A 22,622-nucleotide genomic window follows, 5' to 3' on the forward strand; every position below is an offset into this window, starting at 1 on the left:
GGTGCTGCCAACCCCACCGGTGCGGGGAGCTTCAGCCCTCAGCCATGCGGTGGTTCTTCCATCCTCACCCCTGTGGTGATGCTACCAAACCTTCAGGGTAGCGATGCTTCGGTCCTCACTGAGGTGGTGCTCCCAACTCCACCAACATGGTGGTGCTTCTGTCCTCACACACGTGGTGGTGCTACCAAACCCACCGCCTTGGTGCTGCTTCAGTCCTTGCTGATGCAGTGACACTCCCAACCGAGCCAGCACAGTGGTGCTTCTGTCCTCACCCACGTGGTGGTGCTCCAAACCCCACCAGCATGGTGGTGCTTCAGTCCTTGCTGATGCAGTGCTACTCAGACCCCCACCAGTGCAGTGGCCTCACTGATGTGGTGCTCTGTACCCTGATCCCCAACAACACATCCTCACCAACGTGGTGGTGCTTTGGTCCTCCCTGACATGGTGGTTTTCTGCTCCCCACCAACACATCCTCATCAGCACGGTGGTGCTCCAGTCCTCCCTGACGTGGTGCTGCTCTGCTCCCCACCAACATGGTGCCGCTCCAGGCCCCACTGATGTGCTGGTACTTGGGCCACCACCACCATAGCGCTCCAGCCTGGCCTTGTCCTTCTGCGGCACGCAGTCATGGCCAGAGATTGTCACCCTGAAGCACTCCTGCTTTATGGTGGCACTTCATGATAATATCCCTGATTAGAAGAAACACTTAAACACGCACTTCAGCTCCGGGGCCTCAAGGTTACCAGGAATGTGTTTGGTTTCTCACAACTGGAGCTCAAACACTTGAAGGGGTAATAACCCTTCCCGCTGCTGACTGGATTGCTCAAAACACCATGAAACCACTTCCAGATTAATGCTAAATCTTTCAAAGATCTTAAAACAAGGAAAAACTCAGAAGCGATCAGCTCCTGGGCTTGATATAGGCTCTACTCCAAAATCAAATCAAATTTTAGCTTAAAATTGGAAAGGGTCACTTCGTCGTTCAGGAATGTCTGTTGGGAATGTGAATTTCCAGGCTGATTTCATTACGTGCCGTGCAAAGAAAATAGATGCCAGGTAGTAGGAAGCAGACAGAGCTTTCATTCACAGATTGATTGATTTGTGGGAGGACTGTATTTCATATTTCATAAAGACAGATAAGATACTCCAACATTTTAGTATACTTACATTCATAGAGTGGCTTTTTACCATGAAATTTAATTTTTGCTGCCATCTGGTCATGCAATAAGGATGTTTCTTCTACTCATTATTTTTGATATTTTATACACGTGTAGATTTTTATGAGATATTGCTGTGGATAAGTCAAAGCCGATACTAATAATTTTGCAAAGGAAAAAACATTGTAACATTTTAAGCTATGCCCAAAAATAATGCACCAATACAGATAAACAAAGTAGAAATGAATATTGTCCTATGTAGTAAAGCATGGAAATATAAACATGTGGAATGCTAATACACTTTCTAAAATGATATCAAATAAGAATTTCAGACATGAATTACTCTCATTATATTACCAGTATTTCTTTCACTGTTTACACTGGAATTATATGTTTGACTCAGGTAAAATATAAGGCAGATGTTTTGCACAATGGTTTTCCTGAAAGCACCATCAACAAGCAAGACACACTTCAGATTTTAATCTGGAGATTAAAATGTTACCAATCCATAGCACTACTTTATGTTTTTAATATCGAAAGTATCAGACAGATATTCACTAATTAATGTTCCTTATATGGAAATTGCAAAGATTATATTAATCTTTGCAAGGTATGTAATTATCCTCCTTCTATACATAGAGAATTAAAACACAGAAATTACCAAGTGAGAATTTTAGGTCTCAGTAATTATTAGCACTGTATTTTCCCTTTAAAATTTCCATCCTTCTATGAAGATCGGAATGACCGAGTAATTCTCTTTCCTTCTACCTCTCTCCTCAGCCGCTGTTTCAGCAGAGATCCCCACAAGCGTGGGTGCAGACTACAGCTGTTTATAAAATTAGAAAGGCATGGTATTATTTAAGCTGAGAGGCCCTTCAAACCATGTTTATACAGCAGCCGAGTGGAGAGTTTTGCATGCTCAGCACTTCCGAAAACTAAGTGCTACACAATTTTTCGCCTATCTGGCATTTTTAGAGAAAATGAATGGAGGAATCAACACGTTCTCATTTAGCTATAGATCTTTGATTGGTCTGTACTTAAGCTAATAAGCATAATTATTTATTTGGTATAAATACAACATTCTTCACTGAGGATTGTTTTTGCAGCTCATGGGAGAAATCTTGAAATGCTGTGAAAGAAATAACTCAGTTGCAGAAATAATTTTTGAACAGCACCCAAAACACTGTGTTTGACATAAGCTATTTTTTTTGATGTGTGTGAATGCAGCAAAAGCTTTTGAAAACCTGTAGCATAAAGTAATCCCTAGAGAAATAAAAAGGAACAGGCAGGTATCAGAAGATTCAGGGACACAAACATAGTGAGTATGAAAACATACGATTACCTGGGGCCTCCAACCTCTCAAAAGGTTGTTCTATGCACATCCTAATGGTATCAAATAAATTCTGTATAGAGCACAAAAATTAGGGCTTCCTTACTCTTTCAAAGCGCTCAGCTCCACTATTCTTGACTCACATGTACTCAGCAAAACACACAGGGCGTTTCTGGTTTGACAGCCGTGTTACAAGAAGCCATTCCCACCGATCCTGAACTTCTCGCTGATTTCATTGGGAGTTTTGTATGTGGGATATATCCAGGCACAGGCTGCAGCTGCAGCTACCCGTAATCTCTGGTTGTAGAAGCTGTTCCCCTCACCCCGAGACTGCTGAGCAAGGTTTAGGAGACAAAGAACAGCACGGAGAGATAGCAGCACAGGGCCGGAGGGGAGATTTCAATGGAAGAAAGGAAAGGCAGGAGGAAGGAAACTAAGGAAGGAAGAAAAGATAAATCAAAAGTTTCTGTGAAGTAAGGAAAAGTGCAAATAGGAGACTAGTCAAAGGCAGGAAAAAAAGGATACAGCATTTAGATTAAGTGTTTAACCAAAGTGATGGTAAAAGTAGCGGTTAGTTCGCAAACAGGAAGAAATTTGGTCTATTGCGAGAGCGGTGAAACACAAGAGTAGAGACCAAATACATGGTCTGGGAAGAGCAGTGTGGTCTTGAGGACACAGCCGGGATTGTGGATTGAACCACAGCCTGTCGTCACCTTTGGGAAAATACCTGTTTGCGGTGGTAGGAGAGGTAATTCAGCTTTGTTCTTTACATTTGCATGTGTCAATGTAACTACAAACCAGAGAGTCAGGGCTGGGTCAACTGTAATGATAGTAACACAGAAAAAAAAAATCACTGTTCAAAGTGCCAGTCTTCACTTCCATTCATAAACTTTGCCTATAGTGTAAATACAGAAGTGACAGCATAAGCTCAGCCCATTGATTTGAATGGAGCTAGGCTGACATCTTGCGTCTAGCTGCTAAAATTACAAAACTGGGTTTTCTTGGCTTCATTTGTTAAATTTCTCAAGATTTTATCTTAATCTGAAAAATATTGCAATATGAGATAGGGTCTAAATGTATTGTGCTAATTGCAGTAATTGTTCTGGCCTTTTAATTATTTTCTTATACATTTTTATAGTATGTTTAGGTCATTTGCTTGGAAACACTGAACTAAAACAAACGCGGTGTGCACACGCTGCTAAAGAACTGTTCTGCTTGCTCCAAAAAAGCGTGTTTTAACCTCAAAACAGCATCCCCAACAAACTCCTCGTTTTGCCTTTGCAGCCTTGCTATCTGTTGCTTTGGATGTCATCGAATTGGCTCAAGTGCTGAAAAACCAGCGATGCTTTACACAGTTTTGCATTAGCCTGAATCGTCCTCCACAGAAAGCAACGGCCAAGCCCACAGGGCGAGGCCAGCTCCCTCACGGCGGAGCCAGGGTGAGCGGCAAGCGGGTTACGAGGCTCGGAAGTCACGCTAAGACGTTAAGTGGAGTCAAGAGACACGTCAGGACCCTGGATCACCTCAGCGAGGCGCCCCTGGGCCGGGCCCTCTCCCGGGAGCTGCCGTCGGGGGAGCCCCTCGCTGAATCGCGGCCGCGTGGGAGGCCACGGGCAGGGTCCCCACGCGGGCAGAGTGGCCCAGCGCCCCCGGCCCCGCGGCCGCTCCGCGAGGGCAGCGCCCCAGCCCGTCATGGCGCCCCGCGCGCGCGCCCGACGTGGCGGCCGCCGCCGGGCCGTACCAAGGCGCGCGGCGCCGCCGCCCGCGGGGGGGGGGGAGAGGAGGCGCAGCGGTTCTATCCAGTCTGAGCACAAGTGCGCGCGTGTCGGCGCAGCAACGCGCTCCCCCCCGCGCCCAACTTGGTATCGCCTCCGGGCGAGCCCACGGCGGAGCGTTTGTAGGAGGAGAGTGTGGACGGGCTTCGTGTCACCGTGCCGCGCTGTCACCTCCCCGCTGCCGCCCGCCAGGGACACGCGCTGAGGTGGCCGGGGCGCAGCAGAGGCCTCGCTCGCCATCCGCTCAGCTAAACACCGCGGCGTCTCCTGCTCCCCCCTTTCCCCAAAATGGTTCGGCCGAGCCCCACCCCGACAGCCGCCATGTTGGATTGAACCATCACTAGGCACGAAAGGGGGGACGCCACAACCTCTCCGCGCGGGGAAGCCGCGGAGGTCGCCGCCGTCGCCGCGCTCAGCGGGGAGGTGACAGCGGCCACCGCCGCCCCGCGCGCCCCGAGCGGCGGGCAGAGCCCGCGAGAGGCGGGCGGCGAGGGCGCCTCCCCCCCGCGCGCGCGCGTTGGTCGGCGCCGCCGCGCGGAGGCCGCCGGGCCGCGCGCACATGGCCGGGCCGCAGGCGCCGCCCCGCCCCTCCCCCGCTCCTTCGGCCCGTGGCGCCCGAGCTGGGAGCGCGCGACCCCCGCGCGCCCATGCGGGACACGGAGGAGCCCCCGGCGGCCGCCGCCGCCGCCCCTGAGCCGCCCCCCGCGCCCGAGCCGCAGCCCGAGCAGCAGCCGCCGCCGCAGGGCGAGGAGGAGAAGGAGGAGGAGGAGGAGGGAGAGGCGCAGGAAGCGGCCGAGCGCGAGGCCTCGCCGGGGCCCCCCGAGCCGCCGCCCGCCGAGGAGGCCGCCGCGCAGCCCGAGCCGCCGTGCGGCCGCCAGAGCCCCGCGGAGGCGGCGCCCGAGGCTGAGGCCGCGCCTGAGCCCCAGCCGGCAGCGCAGCCCGAGGCCGAGCCGGCAGCCGAGACCGAGGCCGGGCCCGAGCCGCCGCGCGAGCCCAGCGGCGCCGCCGAGGAGGAGGAGAAGGAGAAGGAGGGAGAGGAGCGCGAGGCGGCGCCCGGCGCCCCCGCCGAGCCCGAGGACGAGCTCTCCTTCAGCGACCCCGAGGACTTCGTGGACGACATCAGCGACGAAGGTGCGGCGGGAGCGCGGGCCCCGTGCGGAGTGCCGGAGCAGCGGCGCTCCCTGAGCGCGGCCTCGGCTCGCGGGTCTGCGCCCTCGCTGGCGGTCTGTGATCTGCCGTCAGTACTGGGCTCTCCTGCGGACCCGTCCCCGCTCCTTAACCTGCACTGTGCGGTTGGTGTCCCAAGGCTTGGTCGGATGTTAAGGAGCTGGAGGGTCTTCCCACACCCCCAGAAGGAGCTGGGTAGGGGAGCAGGATGGATGCTCAGGAACAGGTGTCGTGGGGGCTTTATGGAAAAAAAAAACACAGAAAAACTAATTGCGATGCTTGGAAGTTTGGAGTAAAGGTCTTTTAAACGACTGGATGTTGGCTCTTGGAGTGACTGGATTACTGTGTGGCTGCAGGTGTAATTATGGGAATAACTAAGGCGTTATTGGTACAAGGGAGTTAAAACTAAAGTCTTTGCCTCTTCCAGGTGAGTCTGCCTTGGTAAACTCTATTACTTCTCAAAAACCACAGGGGTTGGCCTGTTTTACCAGTACTTTTTCTGACAGAGGTGTTATCAGGGGCCTCTTGTAATAATTGCATCAGAACTGGAAAAATGTTTCTTTGGTGGTTTGTTCTTAGGTTTGTTGTTTCGACTGACAGGGAGGCATAGGTGATGTTTGGATCTTCTGCTTTTCATTTAATGGAAGATCAGGAAGAAGGAAGTGGTTTTTTTTTTTTTTTTCCCTGTATTCAGTAATTCATTTGTTCTCACTTGTGCCTTTCTTAAAGCCACTTTGGCAACGCTGCCTGTGGGAACGTGAATGAGTTAGTTTTGCTCCGTGAAGCATTTGCTTGATATGTTTGTCTATATTTGGGGTAGTTATGTTTATTTTTGTCTTTTTTTTGCAAGGCAGATTTCCCAACCTCCTCCTTTCTTTTATTAAGGTGGAATATGTTTATTTTTTCGGCTATGGCTGACATACTAATGACCAAATTAGCGTTTGAACTGCTGTTTTGCCTTTTCCATATGTGCGTGTTACATCCTGAGCCATCTTACTCTGCTAATTCCCTCAGTAGAAAGGCAGCCCCTTGGGGTCACTTGGGGTCTTTTAATGCATAGAATAATAGCACATTTTTCAGGAATACTTGCACTAGAGCAGCTTTAGGAATGGACCATTTCAGATATGTTACTTTATTTAACTGTTTTCTTCCCAGAATGGTTTTGGCACAGCAGAAGAGCTCCTCCAAGTACAAGCAGAAAGGGATGTGTCAGATAACCCCTTAGATGCAGTGAAGCTGTAGCCCAGATGATGGCAATGGCCTTTAAAACTGGCAGCTGGAGATAGCCCTGTCCCCACCACACCCTGTGTTCCTGGTGGCATAGGAGCTGGCTAGACCAGCTTTACCCTTTGAAGTTCTCTGTGTTCACAATTCTGAACTTGAGGCAGAAGAGCGTGGTGCAGCGTGGCTTTCATCTCTTACAGTTCTCATTCTAGGCAGGGATATTGTGCATACTTGCAACAGAATCTAAATATGTATTACCTGGTTGGTCTGCCGGCCTGCAAAGTCTTTTGTGGGAAGTGGTTATGAAAAAAATGACTAATGGAGCCTAAGTACAAATCCTTCTCCTGTGTCCGCTTCTTTTGGACACTTACATGCATTGTTCACTGAACATGGGCCTTATTCTGCAGCGTGAATGAGATCTTGGCCATTCTTGAATAGCTAGTTGACAGTAACCTCTTTGAGCTCTTTTCAAAAATGTAGGCTTGTGATACAACTAGTAATATAAATAGTTGGCTTTTTCCAAATCAGAAAACTGATTTCTGTTTATCAAACTTCTTTCTCCTGTGCCAGTGCAAATAGGAGGAGTTTGTGACTATAATCTGAAGTGTGTAGAGTAGGTAAAATGTCGTAATGTGGAAGACTTTAACAACTTAAGCTTTCTTTAGTTTCTACCATTAACAGTAAGTTTCCACAATTTCTGGGTCTGTGGTTTTATTATACAAGCTAACATTGCTAACTTTTTATTCACAGTTTATACATAAACATGGCCTTTTGAGTAACAAGTATTGTAAAGAGAAATATTGCGAGCAGTACAAAATCTTGATGGTGCTAGCATCTGTTTATGCATAAACTTCTGTTAAGCATATTGTCTAAATCAGTAGAAAGCTTTGTGTACAATAACCTATTTAAACTTAAACTGTAGATAGTTTGGTTTTCTGAGCTAAGTACACTTTTATTTATTTATTTATTTTTGGTCAGCAGAATGTCAGCTCTGGCCCAATTAAAAATTTGTAACTGATGTTTAGAACATGAGGCAATGGGGCTAACTGTAAATTGCAGGAACATTGCCACTTTGCCTAAATTAAGGGTCTTTATGGTCTAAGATTAAAATGTACCTGTTTGAATAGGATAGCTAGGGGTAGTGTGGGATTTTCTTCCTGAGAATATTTAAAAGCAACTTTGTGTTAGAGATATTTAGCAGCCTGTGGGGGTAGCTTTGTCCTCAGTGATACTAGCCCAGTTCTTAAAGTGTCTTTTGATTCCTGACCCTGCAGATCAGTGCAGGTCCATAGCTGGATGATGTGAACTGGAGAAATGTTTCAATTCCAACTTTATCACTGCGGTTCAGCTGCTGGATACAAAGTAATCTAATAGCATTATCTTGAGGAATAAATTAAAGTTAGATATCCTGAACTCTACAGAAAGTGTTTCTAGAATTCTGCACCATAAAAATCGTACATTTTTGTTGTTGTCACTTATAATTCTGTGCACAATTTACAAATGAACTATGTGTAGAGCTATGTATGAACAATATACAAGCTGCACATGCCGAGTTACAGTGTTTCTGAATGTCCTCAGTTCTATGTTTGTAAAACTTCTGTTCTTCCAGCAATCCATTTAGAGTAGAAAGAAACTTGAAGCTTACAGTGCAGGGGGTGGAACAACCCATTGTACCAACAGGTCCTCTCTAAATTTGTTAGATATTTTAGGAAAGGGCTCTTAGTGTAATTGAAGAATATCCAGAGTATGAAGAGGTGTGTGCTCATTTTCACTTGCTTCATGCTTAATACAGCTTTAAGTGTCTCTACTTAAATAGCTTCATTTTCTTGCTTAATTAAAGGTTTAGATGGAGCTTGACTTCTCAACCATAATTATAATAATGTTAAGACATGCAGAGCTTCCAGTACAGAAGATAGTTTTAAATTATGCTACAATTCTTGTAATGTGGGAGGGAAGTACATGTTACATTTCTTTTTATCAAAGTCATCAGGTTATAATTTGGGCAGGTCTAATAGTCAGAGCTTGTGTAGTTGAGTCTTTCAGCCGTTTGCTCTGTCAGCATTTTTGAGGCCTTTATGAGTTGGTTCCTACTCCTGAAACAAGCTAATAGTATGACTGGTGACGTCCTTAATGTAAGGTATTCTTTATGAAAAGACTTCAAACTTTAGCCAATTAGTGCTTATCAAGAAACTAAGAAGCCTTGCCTTTCAGCAAGGAAGTTGTTCTATTAGATCACTGCTGTGTGCTGAAACTCAACAGAAGAGTGTGTTTTGGAGAATGTGATCTTTGTTGGCACATCCTATATTCACTTCAGCTATTTTTCTGATAGAGCAGAAAAGCAGCATTGGTACCAGCATTCTTAAATCACTTTCCTTAAATCTGAAGTTGTTTTTTCTTTGTTACTATTTTTTCATCTTTCTGTCTTCCTCTTTCACAGTGTAGACTTGTGTCTAAGCTTCTCCTTCACCTTTGCTTTGCAGAATTGCTTGGTGATGTACTGAAAGATCAGCCGCAGGAAGCAGATGGAATTGACTCAGTAATAGTCGTGGATAATGTTCCCCAAGTTGGACCAGACCGACTTGAGAAACTGAAGAATGTCATCCATAAAATATTTTCCAAATTTGGGAAAATTATCAATGAATTTTATCCAGAAGCAGATGGGAAGACAAAGGGGTAAGTTATGATAACTCCTGCTGTATTCACGATGCTTTAGTTAGTCTTGAAAAATGTTTTTCTGATGCTTTGGGGAAAAGAAGTATTTGAAGACAGCTTCAGACATGGATTCAATATATTGTAAGTTTTAGCTGCTAGGCTGTAAATTAGATTGTACTGGTGGCAAGGATAAAGCTGAATTACTTTTCAGTTAAGCTGAGAATAAGAGCTGTGCTTTGAGATATCTTCGAATGAGCAACAATAGCAAGATTTTCAATTTCTAGACATGATCTGTTATTCAGCTGGGGAGAGATGCCTACTTGCCCAGTACTACCTGTCCTTGCATTTCCTCTTCAGCTAAGAAGCATATATGTGCATAATGTCAAATTGGGAATTAATTGCTTTTGATCTTAACTACTCAGGGGCAAGAAGTTATTTACAGATGTTGTGTACTGAACTCAAGGTTCATTCCACTTGCTTCTTTTTTAGCATGAACCTGTTACATAGTTAACGCTGAATACACTTTCACATTCCTTTGCTGCAGGTACATCTTTCTGGAGTACATGTCTCCATCTCATGCCGTGGATGCTGTGAAGAATGCTGATGGATACAAGCTGGATAAGCAGCACACTTTCAGAGTCAACCTTTTCACAGACTTTGATAAGTGAGTGCAGTTATCATGTATCTTTATGGCTTTGTGGAGTGATTCTATTCAGGAGGATCTGCATCAAGTGTAACTAATCAAACTCTTGCAGGTACATGACAATCAGTGATGAATGGGAAATCCCTGAGAAACAGCCATTTAAGGATTTGGTAAGTTCTGTTGTGTGGTTTGTTTTGTTTTGTTTTTTTTTTTTTGTTTGTTTGTTTTTTATTTTGGTTTTTGGTTGTCTGAAAAAGTAGAAAGAGTATTTTGCATAATACAAACCAGTCACCTCACTGCTGTATTATTCACATGAAAATAGAAACCAGATAGGTTAATGATGTTGATCTAAGTAGCAGCACTGATTACATGGTCCTGTTCCTCTGTTCTCAGTGTCTTGAAGTAACAGGCAGAACTTAGTGTTTCTGCTGCTAATTCCACAGCAAGTAAAATATATGGTAAAGAAGGATTCCTTACAAGCCATTTAAAAATGGTATTCTGAAAATGTCTTATAATTTTAAATGCTCAAGGCAAACTTAAGTGGTTACTACCACTTAGATTTGTAAAATGTTCTCTGAAGAAAGAAATTAAAGAAGAAAAAAAAAACCTAAAAAACATAAGTTTTCTGGTAAAGAAACGTTGAGCAGCATCAAATGACTGATCTGTCTTTATGATCTATACTCTTAACTAGTAACCAGTGGTGTGTATTATTTAATTTCATCTTTCAGAACTTCTTCACAGTGGTAGGACTCTGAAGTGCATGCTCTGTATAAAACAGGATTCCACCTGTCAGGTTGATGTTAATTTGGGTCATCATAGCCTTTGACTCACTAATGAACTTTTTGCTTCTTTTTTTCTCAGGGGAATCTGCGTTACTGGTTGGAAGACCCAGACTGTAGGGATCAGTACAGTGTGATCTTTGAGTCAGGAGACCGGACCTCAATTTTTTGGAATGATATCAAGGAGCCTGTTCAAATTGAGGACAGAGCAGTGAGTGTCCTGGAAGTGCTGTACATTGCACATACACTGTCAGTCTCCTTCAGTAGCTCTATAATTAAAATACTTTACGTTTTATGGTTAAAAAAAAAGAAATCTTTGTTGCTAAAATGATGACTTTCTCGTACCTCTAAAGAGGAGGAGTGAGATTGCATCTTTTAGAATGAGACTTAGTTGCTTAGGTAGAGGAAAACCTCTTTTTTTTTTTTTTTTTTTTTAAAGGAACATGCAGTTAACTTGCTTTTTAGCTGTCTGTGAAGCCTGGTAGTTTCCTCCTCTGCATATTATAGGTGGTTCACAAAGATTTGAAAACTCAGAATTTTGAAGAGTACTATTTCTCAGTGCCGAATTATATAGTTAACTGCTCTTAAGTATGTTGCCTGTAATCCCCTTTTGCCTGACTGTAGAAGTGCTGGAGAGGAACACAATAGCTGGTTTGGTGTTAGCATATAACGGTTACTGCACCTGTCTGCTGCAGGGAGCTTTCTTGAACTTTCTTACTTGTGTAACTGAATCAGCAAAAACGACCCTGACCCTGGGGTGGTGAGAAATCTTGTTTATCACCATGACCAGTGCCCCAGGTATTGCTGATACCTCTGCACCTCAGGTGAAGGTCAGGAGCTGTGTCTTTGTTTGGAAGCTTAGAATACTTCCAACTTCTGAGAAGGGTATGTTCCTACCAGGATTGAAAGCCAATAAAAAGAAAGCCAGGTCTATTTCTCCTGTGTTTATCTCTCTATTACAGTACAAAGGATGATATTATTCTTGGAAAATATTTTGAGGCATTAGTTGAAACTCTTTCAATTTACTAGTAGTGTTGAATCTGAGGTGTAAGTCCTGTGTGCATGAAACCAAACATCACTCTTGGCCCAAGCTTTTGTTAATTCTGAAACATTCACTTAGTAAGTGGATTTGCAAGGTGTGATGCTGCAAGCCGTGCGTGAATCTTTCTTTTCCCATAGGAATCCAGCACAAAATTAAACCTTTGTGTATATTTTTTTCCTCCCCTAGCGATGGACAGAAACCTATGTACGTTGGTCCCCAAAAGGCACGTACTTGGCTACATTCCACCAGAGAGGTATCGCGCTTTGGGGTGGAGAGAAGTTCAAGCAGATTCAGAGGTTTAGTCACCAGGGAGTGCAGCTTATCGACTTCTCGCCTTGTGAAAGGTACACAGCACGACTTCACTTGGGATTCGGGATCAAAATCATGAAGCACGTGTGTTCTGGTGCTGTGCTTTCAGATCTCGTGTATGAGGTCTTGGCTTTTCTTTGCCTTTGGAAGTGTTACTTTTCATGTATGGATTTCATTTAGAATGAGTGAAACTTTTCCTGTTTTCTCTTTTTTTTAGTTTTTTTTTTTTCTTTAAACTTCAGGAAAATGTTTGAAGAAAATAATCTGGAATAGTTGTTTGACAGAACTGTGTCACAGGTCCTTCAAAGACATTACAATCCCGGGGAAGGGGGGGAAACTTAATTTGGATGTGACGTCTGTTATGTTAGATTTTGTAGTTCTTTTGTAGTTCAGTTAGATTACTGTAATAAAGAGATAATATATGGAGAAAAGCTTAGCATACCTCTATAGTTCAGGTTAGAAGAGTTCAATGAATATATTTTTGGTTCTAAAATAATAACTTCTCACAGAAGAACTGTAGTAACACTGTATTTGGTGACTTCCCATGGCTTTAAAGACTCGTGCATAAACCTAGAACCTTTTTGGTTAGAAGGATTTGGTCGTAAGTACCATGTCTCAGAAGCCTTCCCCTCTTCTATCAGTTTATTTTTGTTTTTCCCTGCTTCCAAAGGACTCCACTGGAGAAAGTACTGTCTGAAAGTGCATTAGATTTGAAAACCCTGCTTGTATGGACATGCTCGTTGCAACCATGAAACTATTTCTTTTGTAGGTACTTGGTGACCTTCAGCCCATTGATGGACACGCAGGATGACCCTCAGGCTATTATCATTTGGGACATTCTGACTGGGCAAAAGAAGAGAGGATTCCACTGTGAAAACTCGGCTCACTGGCCTATTTTTAAGTAGGTTGAGCAAGAGCAGTAGAGAACAGAATATACAGAGCAAGTTGTCTTAGACTTTCTGTTTAATATGGCAGTTCCCTATTTAATATTCTTTTCTCTTCTGATTTGCTTAGATGGAGTCATGATGGTAAATTCTTTGCTCGAATGACTTCAGATACACTCAGCATCTACGAAACACCTGTAAGTTTTTTGCCTTTTTTTAATCCTTTCCCCTCCAGCACATACTACATTAGTAGGTCACCATTTTCTGTGGTGTTTTAACTGATATATTTTAATAATAAACTCTACTAGGGCTAGGCTTAAAAGAAATCTATTTCCTCTTGTCTTTTGTTCTCCTGGGTGAAAAAACTGTAGCTGAAACTAGAGTAAACTTCACACTGTGCTTCTAGAAGGCCTAGAGAGCTCAATGTACTACTTGATAAGAGTCAATAGCATCAGTTACATGACATCTCCAAATTCCTAATAGCAGATGAATGTCAAAATGCCCAGAAGACATTATAAGCTACATCCTAATTTAGACTGTTTTGCTTTACTATTCTAATGTGTGCTGCCATACTCATTCAAAAAATAGAATATGATTTTGTTGAGAATTATGATATACATATATTCAGAATACAAAAATATGGGATAAATCACTTCCTAATACTCTAAACTTACTTTCCTGTCTCTATGAATTCTAAAAATGAGAACAGAAGACCATGTATGAGGGCAGTATAGGAATATATTACTAATGTGAAAGTTCATAATTTTTCCTTTTTTTCCTTTTTTTTTTTTTTTTAGTCTATGGGTTTGTTGGACAAAAAAAGCTTGAAAATCAATGGGATAAGGTGAGCGTATTCCTTTGTAAACATACCTCTTCCTGCTCGCTTAAAACAGTGTATACTGTATATTGCCTGTTGACAGCTTGTTTTATTTATATTTTATATATGTCTAGATACTATGAATTTTTTCCTTAGGCCTGTTGGGATTACTTGCTAAAGGGATCGTAACTTCTCTTTACTTATTCTTTACTTATTGAAATCTATTTTTGGTTTGATTGCACTCGCCCTATAGCAGGATGTTTAAATAGCAGTTCAAATGTGTTTTTTTTTTTTTTTTTTTTTTTTTTTTTTATAAGATACATACAGTTATTAGGGTTCTCAGCTGTCTCTGTTTTCCTTTGTTATTGAGAGCTAGTATTTGTCTGCAGTTGAGCTGAATTATTTTAATGTTCAGTTACAATATTGAGAATAGTTTATGCTTATAGTATTCCTAACTAAAATTTTAAATGGACTGTTTCTAACTTTTTTTGGTATAGAGACTTTTCATGGTCTCCAGGTGGTAACATAATTGCTTTCTGGGTGCCTGAGGACAAAGACATCCCAGCAAGAGTGACTTTGATGCAGCTGCCTTCTAGACAAGAAATTCGTGTGCGGAATTTGTTCAATGTTGTCGATTGTAAACTGCACTGGCAGAAGAATGGGGATTACCTGTGCGTGAAGGTAGACAGGACTCCCAAAGGTACACAGGTGTGTGGATCCTGGCTGTATTCATAAACCTTGTTTTTGTCTCACTCTGACACCTTGTTCTCTTACATTACTGTCTTAGTTTAGATAGAAGAGTGTAAATTACAGTATGTCAATGTTCCTTGTCGTTGCTCCCCCCCGCCCACTGGAATTTGAAGTATGGTTATGTGAAGTGCCACATATGCATAACGTTTGCATTCAGGATTTGCTTCGAGTTTACTGATGTCTTGGACTTGGACTTAAAATGAGTGAAGTCTAGACCCCCTCACCTGTCTTTCTGCTCACAGTTGTGCAGTTGTTGGATCTGCAGGTCATGCTGCATGATGTACCTTATGTTTAGTTGTATTAGTTGCATTTCTTAACTATGTGGAAAGGAAGACTTTTTTATTATTAAGAAGAACTCTTAGGTTATTCTTTATCAGAACAAGAATTCACAGTGTGTTAGGCAATGAAAACTGGAATGAAGCATATTTGAACGCATCCATTTTGATCTGGGAAACAAATTTCATGTCTTTGACTCTCATTACAAGTACTGCCAGGCCAATTCTTTAGCCATTCTTCTATCTAGTGATTGAAACTCTTTCCTGTACTGCCTCTATCCTGAATAACAAGTTGATCTTGGTCTTCACAGGGCGTAGTAACCAACTTTGAGATATTCCGAATGCGAGAGAAACAGGTGCCAGTGGATGTGGTAGAAATGAAAGGTAATGACAAGTGTTTCCTTAATTTTGATCTTAGTTTTGATTTTTGACAGTGTGTCAGGCAACCTTTTATTGTAGACACTCGCACTTTTCTTAGTAACTCCCACCAACACCTGACAGTTTTTAATGGTAATTAGGAAGCCAGTTCTTTTTTTGGTGGGAATTACAGTATTTGTATTGCAGGACTTGTGTAAAGTCTGGAAGTCAAGCTTTAGTTGCTCTCCGTGCTCATAATTAATATTTTCAGCTCTGCTGCTTTTGGTATCTTATAAAGATGCTAAGGCTGTCGATTAATTAACTTGCTTATCTGAGCATATTCTGTAGCAGATGAAAGTATTTGGAGCCAGTGCTTGTGACTGAAACATTTTCTATAAAAAAAAATCCTGCATTTGCTTCATCAACCATTGTTTTATAAGGTAGTCTTTTATAGCAGAATTTGTAACTGATGGTTCCTCCAGCCTTTTGGTTTTCTTTGCCAACTGCTTTAAATCATAGCTCTGGTTTGTCTTTTGGCTGAGTTTTAACTCCTCTTTATTTTTGTTGCAGAAAGCATCATAGCCTTCGCCTGGGAACCAAATGGAAGCAAGTTTGCTGTGCTGCATGGAGAAACACCTCGAATTTCAGTTTCCTTTTACCATGTTAAAAACAACGGGAAAATAGAACTGATAAGTAAGTGATTTAAAAGCTGGTGAACAGTCCAGTTATTAAGCATTTTGCATGACAATAGCATAGACAATACGCTTGCAGTTGTAGTTTAATGGTAAATAGTGTGACACTAGGTGTATGCTTCACACTATATTCTAGAAATTAGAGCTTTTGGTGACATTTGAATTATGTTTTCACTTGGACCTTGCCCGAGATTTGGGAATAATAGGTTTATTGAGCAGAATAATTTTGTGACCTTTGGGAAACCCATGCAAGGCAATGGTAGACACTAAGTAAGCTCCCTTTAGATGTGATTTATGTCCAAGTCAAGTGGTGTGGTCTTCTGATTTTCCTCCCCCTTTTTTTTTTTCCTGTTAACTTTGCATGTTCTAATGCTACTGGGTTTCTTCTTTAGAAGCGTTGTGCTGATCTTGTTAGGACTTACTTGCAGAGTTCAGAAATGTCTTTTGAGCAATGAATGGAGTTCACTGCTTATGAACTACTAAATAGCATTGGATTGAGACTTCTTTCTACATTTGTATTGTTTCCTTCCAGAAACATTTGACAAACAGCAGGCAAACACAATATTCTGGAGTCCTCAAGGACAGTTTGTAGTTTTGGCTGGACTCAGAAGGTGGGTATTTCGTGGGGTACTGAACAGCACATTCATTTTAAAACAGGAAAAAGGCTAGAATTTCTCATCAAGAAGTGTATAGCATTTCCATGAATGGTCTTAACACAAACTTCCATAACTTTGAAATGAACAAAAAATCTTGCATGCTACTTCCTTGTTGTTGTTGAATATTATCTTATATTAAGGGCTCTGAAGAATCTAACTTTGACCTGTTATAATTTTTCAGTTGGATTTTAATAGATACTTGATCTTGTCAAGGCTTACAAGACTTTTAATTGCTTGTGAGCTGTCCCAGTTGTGATGTTATGTACACACGGCTGTCACTTTGCAGAAGCAAAGAAGAGATGCAACTTCATGATAGAGTCAGTTTTCTGTAACTTCTATTTGTTCTTTCTGCTGCATCAGTCAACTGACTTTTTAACAAAATGGTGATATTTAGAAACACTCTTCAGTTGTTTACTTTCTAAGTTAAACATTGACTTTGGACAGATGCAACTTGTACTATGGGTAGCTGCTCTTTTGTTTTTCTGCAGTTGTTGTAGCCCTCTTCACTTTGGGCAATGTTTCATATGACAAAGTTGATGTACATCAGAGCAAGTGAAGGTTTTATTTAATGAGTTAATTAGCATGTTTTTAGAAAAGCCCTGCTGCTCATCTTAGAAATCTGTTATTTTTGATCACATGTCATTCTTATGTTTGTTCATCACATTGTTTTAAAGCCACAGAAACACATTTGGGGTGTTAGCCTGTTTGTTGGTTGCTGTAAAGAATTATCCTTGTAGTAAAGAGTTCTGAAGATGAAGCTTGTGAAATGCCTTTAAAAATCACAATCTGTCTTGTTTTGTCTTTGCAGCATGAATGGTGCCTTAGCATTTGTTGATACATCTGACTGCACCATGATGAATATTGCTGAACACTATACAGCTTCAGATGTTGAATGGGATCCTACAGGCAGATACATTGTGACTTCCGTGTCTTGGTGGAGTCACAAGGTACTAATAGTTCTTCTTTCTACCCTTTAGAGAGGTATTGACAAGGTCTTTTGATTGAGAAGAGAAAATTGACACCCATCACTCTTCATATGTCACAACCTGCACCATAGTCTTATTCATTAATCTATAAGCATTTAAGCCATTAGCTTTGTTGGTTGTCCAAAACAAGATCTGGAAGGACAGTTCATTAATCTGAACTGTGTCCTTTTTCTGAATTGGTCCCTATAGAACAGCAAGGTGCACCATGTCTGTCTTACTGCTATCACATGGTTCTAGCCACTGCAGCTTAACCCTTTCCTGTACAAGTGCAGAGTCTTAGATTTGAGGATATAGTAAAGGGGTTGCTCAAATTCAAAAATTTTTGATCCTCCAAAGAAAAATTCTTGCAAAGCTATTATGGAACAAATAGAACAATTATGGAACAGATTAGTGGGTTTTTTAGGAACCGAACTTCTGCAGAGAAGGGGCTAACAAACACCCTTTTTTATTTGATGAAGAATATTGACTTTGTAGACTCTTAAAGGCATGAAGTAAAGTCTAGAGTGTTAAGTTTCAGCTTATCTTGGCTAAAGTGGCTCACTCCTCTTTCAGGTGGACAATGCCTATTGGTTATGGACCTTCCAAGGCCGCCTGCTTCAGAAGAACAATAAAGACAGGTTCTGTCAGCTTCTTTGGAGACCCCGACCAGCTACTCTGCTCAGTGAGGATCAGATAAAGGTAGTGTATGCCGCTGACTCCTTCCACTGACTTTGATTTGGCATATAAGTGGCTTATTTCTTCCTCAGGAGTAAAGATCTGAGCTATTACTGAGTTATAGGATTGCCTTTCTCCCTGTATTTGTGGGAAAAAAGTTACTTTTTATCCCTGCTTCTGGGGATGATTGTAGATATTAACTGTAAGTTCAGCATAGAAACGTTGACCACTTCTGCTTACTGTTAGGGTCCAGTGAAAAGTTATAAAGAACTAAATAGAACCTAGCTGTCCAGACTCCACAAGTTGTGTGTTTGCAGAAGCTCTTACATTATCTATAGTTACAAGACAGGAATTGCAAATAAAATTATAGTGAAGGAAAATTTCTTAGACGAGAGAGATTTGGCTAAAATGCTGAGCCTGACTAGGCCTACCAGAAGTCACTGTTATGGAATATGATGGTTGTGGTTGCTGCTCTCCCAATTGAAATAAAATTATCTTTTACAGCAAATTAAGAAGGACCTGAAGAAATACTCCAAGATTTTTGAACAGAAGGATCGTCTGAGCCAATCCAAAGCTTCAAAGGCAAGTCACTTTTGGAATCCAATAATGTAGATAAAAAACTGTAATTTATGCCTTGTTATTTTGTAGTGATCATATGTGAGCTAAATCTATCTTGAATAACAAAATATTTGTCCTTATTTGAATCAAATTCTTCAGAGCTAGACAGATGTGCTGCTGAATTCTCAGCTTAAATTGTAGTAAATCTGGAGAGACACTGGTGATACCTCTTTAAGCAAAATTGCTAGTATTTATGGGATTTTAGTGACTTGCTGTTGTAGTCACTTTTTAACTAAAACCTCACCTGAACAGCTTTTTGATTATACAGGAGAAAGATATCTCTGTGTCGGGGGGAGGAATGTCAGAAGGTATGATTGTGAGGGAAAGGCTCATTAATAAACCTGTCCAATGTGGTTTTGATTTGCTGACGAGTTTTATTGACTCTGTTTTCCTTTGTCTGCAGGAACTGGTGGAAAGGAGACGTACAATGATGGAAGAGTTCAGAAAATACCGCAAGATGGCCCAGGAGTTGTACCTGGAGCAGAGGAATGAGCGTTTGGAGCTCCGAGGAGGTAATTCACACACAGCGCTTGTAATGACTTGTTACTAAATAACTACTGCGTGTTACCAAATAATTGCCCTGTTTGGGGAAGTTACTCACTTTTTTCCTTCCTTCATTTCCTGCCAAAGCTAGTTTCTTGTTTTCTCAAGGTTTTTTGCTGTCCTTTTTCCCTTGAGTCTCAGTAAATACTGATTTTTTGCAAAGGATCGCCTCAGTGTCGCCTACTAAATTTTTTAGTACCTGAGCTTTTAGTACCCTCTCCCCTCCCTGCTAGCCCTTTCTCAGGCTAGGCACATCCTTACCTTGGGGTAAGACTCCAAACAGGTCTGGCTGTTGCCTTTAACCAAAAATCCTCTAAACCCTATAGTGAGAGATGCTTTATTTGTCTTCCAGATGCAATGAATTTGGCATGTCCTTGTTCTGATTCAAATATCAAATACCTCTAATTTCCCTACAGTTTCAGAGAACATATTTAAATGCCTCAAATCCTTCCCTTGTTGCCTTGTTTGACTTTTGATATCAATGCTTGCTCCCTTCCAGGTGTGGACACAGATGAACTGGACAGCAACGTTGATGACTGGGAGGAGGAGACCGTTGAGTTTTTTATCAATGAAGAAATTATTACCATTGCAGAACCAGAGTAATCCAATAAAACTGTGGTAAGATAGCTTATCTCTCAGCAGAAAAAAAAAAAAATCTATACGTTCAAAAGATTTGACCTGCTTAGTTGACGAGTGATTGTGTTGGCTTCTGAGGTTTTTTTTATGCCTCTTTGAGACACAAGGGGAAAAACAAAAGCTTTTTTTTAAAAACAATCTCAGTTTTCCAACCCTGAGAGCTCTGCCAGAGATAGGAAAAACTTTAGTACTGGAAATTACTCCTTTTGGAAAGACTTCATTATTGGTTCAAGACTGGACAGTTAACTGTAGTAAAGACCATGTAGGAAACTGGCTGTGGGCTGATTTACCTTTGAATAGATTTTTAAATACTTTCTAGAAACATTGTTTAGAATTCAGGTAGCAACAGATTCTCATATATGGATTGTCACTGCATGTTGCTGATTTTTTGTATGTGCGTGTACAATCCAAATTTCCCAATTCCCTATTTGTGTATTCATATGATATATTTATATGTCAAAAATACAGATTAGTTTCAGTGGCTGATGTAGGAAATGTTATTTTGAGAAGCTTCAAAGCTGCATTCAGGAGAAAAAGGATTGTTCAATAGCACTTACATAGGACTTAACCCCCAGATTATTCCTGTCCTGCCACAGAGTTTCAGACTTCACTTAGGGAGGAGCAAGGGGAGATGGGCAGCGTTACCTTCTGCAGCTTTCGGGCTCCTCAGGTAGCTAATGGAGTTGAAGTAAAAAATGGACCGTGCACCTCTTGTACATGTCCAAAAACTTATAGCCTTAGAATATTTAATACATTTGCATCTGGCTATCCTGATTTACTGAGTCCCATATCTGGCAGACCTTATATGGAGAGGAGAGAGAAACACTGCTTGGTGTTTGGATTTAAGTAAGCATCCATTTAAGAACAAGTGATGTGCATGCTTGTGTACCTCTTTACCAGCTGTTATCTGTGGTGAGCTCTTTGTATAAAGCACAGTGACTGACTCATCTCTCTTCTTTTCTGCAGCACCACCGTATCTTGTGCTGAAAAGAGGTTCGTTTTTGGAAAGCCTACATCAACTTTGGAATTTTTAATGCATATTCCCACACTCTGGAAGGGTGGATGCACCAGGTTTTCACCATTTTGACACATTGTAGTGCCTTTAAATCTTGCTGCCTGCTGCAGTGGGATATTGGAAAGGCACTGCTTTTAATTTTTTTTTTTTTTATGAATTGTTTTTCTTTTTAAATCCACTACTACCAGTATTTACTTCCCGAATCCTGTGCAGTGCTTACCAACTGGCAGTTTTTTACTGTTGCCAGTGAGGTGGGTTTCATCAGTGCACCTCTGTCTTACACACACGCACGATGTTTCTGTTTCAGGACTCTTTTTATGTCTCAAGTGCATGGACAGGTGTTCATTTTTTGGGGGGAAAAGGCAGCAGAACCATTTTTCGTATGATGTGCTTTAGTGTGCTGAAGCAGCACTACAGTGGGCTATATCCTCCTCCTTTCAGATTGGGAAAGGATCTGTTCCCTCAACGAGCTGAATATGGAAATAAAAGCAGACCTATACTAAAACCAGACTGGCTGTGCGTTGTTTGTAGGGATTCTTTCCCTGAATAATAGTAATGATACCCTGAGTTAATAATAGTGTGTGTGTTATATTGAATCCCCAAGTTTTTTCCTGCTTTGTCATGACTGTTCTGATTGGTTTTTGTCCAACCCTCCTGCACACGCAGGGTCACCTAGAGCATGTGGCCCAGGATGACATCCAAGCAGGTTTTGAAGATCTCCAGAGGAGGAGATTCCTTACATTCCTTCTAACAACAACAAAAAACAATCCCTGAGGGTTGGTAGGACCTTTCTTCATGTGCTGCTGGTGTGGGTTTGTTTTTTGTCTTCCCCTCAGTGGTTAACTGAACTATTCTGGCAGTTCCCGGGGTGCAGGTGAGGCTCGTGCTGAACCCTGCTCCGTGGCGCAGGGATTGTGGTGTGCAAGGCAGTGGTGTGTCTTGAGGCTTCTCAGTGAGAGCAGAGTTTGGCCCATGGGAATTAAATGCTCTTAGCTGTGTAATTCAACAGTGTTCAGGCAGATGATGAAGCTAAGATTGTTTCATTTATCTGAATTAAAGGTATCCTGTGATCATTTGTGATCCTGTGTCATCTATCTGAATTATCTGAGACATTTTATCTGTGTCATTTATCTGAATTAAAGATATTCTGTGATGCAAATCTAGGGAGCCATCCCGTATTATGAAACATTATGAAGCATGTTTCTTTGCTGGGGGTGCACAAAAATAACCCGTCCGGGAGTGTTCTAGACCTGGAGCTCCTTAAGGAGACCCTCACTGAACTGATAGGTGACTAGACTTGGTACTGAAGAAATAAATTTGTTTCCTGTAGAAACTAGTTGTAACTTTTTAACAAGATGATTGGAATCCTCTGGATAAGACATCATTTAAGTGCATTATTCATTGTTTTATCAGGATTAACTATCCTTTCAGGAGTAGGTATGAAGATGCTGCTCTGTTTTATGAAGGGGAAAAGAGCTGCAGAAAGGTGAAAATAGGTGATTTTTTCCAAGTCTGTGATTTGCTGAGACTCCCAAGGACAGCTTCCAGCTGTGACATATTTGCTGTTCCTGCACCATCACAACTGGTGATCTTTGGGGGAGTGCAGGGGCTGCCAGGCAGCTTTGAGACCCTGGGGCAGCACAACTCACCTGCAGCTGCTA

At 41.9% G+C, this 22,622-nt stretch overlaps 1 protein-coding gene across 1 annotated transcript; it reads left to right on the forward strand.

The window, feature by feature from the left end:
* The first annotated feature begins 4,873 nt into the window (after positions 1 to 4,873).
* Positions 4,874 to 21,466, forward strand: EIF3B (eukaryotic translation initiation factor 3 subunit B). Its single transcript, XM_088529472.1, has 19 exons — positions 4,874 to 5,393; positions 9,134 to 9,326; positions 9,850 to 9,969; positions 10,061 to 10,118; positions 10,810 to 10,938; positions 11,956 to 12,113; positions 12,848 to 12,979; positions 13,093 to 13,159; positions 13,760 to 13,806; positions 14,277 to 14,487; positions 15,116 to 15,188; positions 15,732 to 15,854; positions 16,386 to 16,464; positions 17,318 to 17,456; positions 18,048 to 18,173; positions 18,654 to 18,731; positions 19,171 to 19,279; positions 19,810 to 19,928; positions 20,913 to 21,466. Exons 1-18 carry the CDS (start codon positions 4,910 to 4,912, stop codon positions 19,911 to 19,913), a joined length of 2,430 nt encoding a protein of 809 aa, XP_088385598.1. The 5' UTR covers positions 4,874 to 4,909; the 3' UTR covers positions 19,914 to 19,928; positions 20,913 to 21,466.
* Positions 21,467 to 22,622: the final 1,156 nt, after the last annotated feature.

This window comes from Tinamus guttatus, unplaced genomic scaffold (assembly GCF_059628265.1).
Source record: "Tinamus guttatus ecotype Peru unplaced genomic scaffold, ASM5962826v1 Tinamus_guttatus_pri_ptg000330l, whole genome shotgun sequence".
In the NCBI taxonomy this organism is placed as follows: domain Eukaryota; kingdom Metazoa; phylum Chordata; class Aves; order Tinamiformes; family Tinamidae; genus Tinamus; species Tinamus guttatus.

Coding starts and splice junctions, on each gene's coding strand:
- EIF3B (XM_088529472.1), top strand. CDS start 4,910: ATGCGGGACACGGAGGAGCCCCCGGCGGCCGCCGCCGCCGCCCCTGAG. Junction 13,160..13,759: donor TCAGCATCTACGAAACACCT/GTAAGTTTTTTG, acceptor TTTTTTTTTTAG/TCTATGGGTTTGTTGGACAA. Junction 15,189..15,731: donor GGATGTGGTAGAAATGAAAG/GTAATGACAAGT, acceptor TTTTTGTTGCAG/AAAGCATCATAGCCTTCGCC.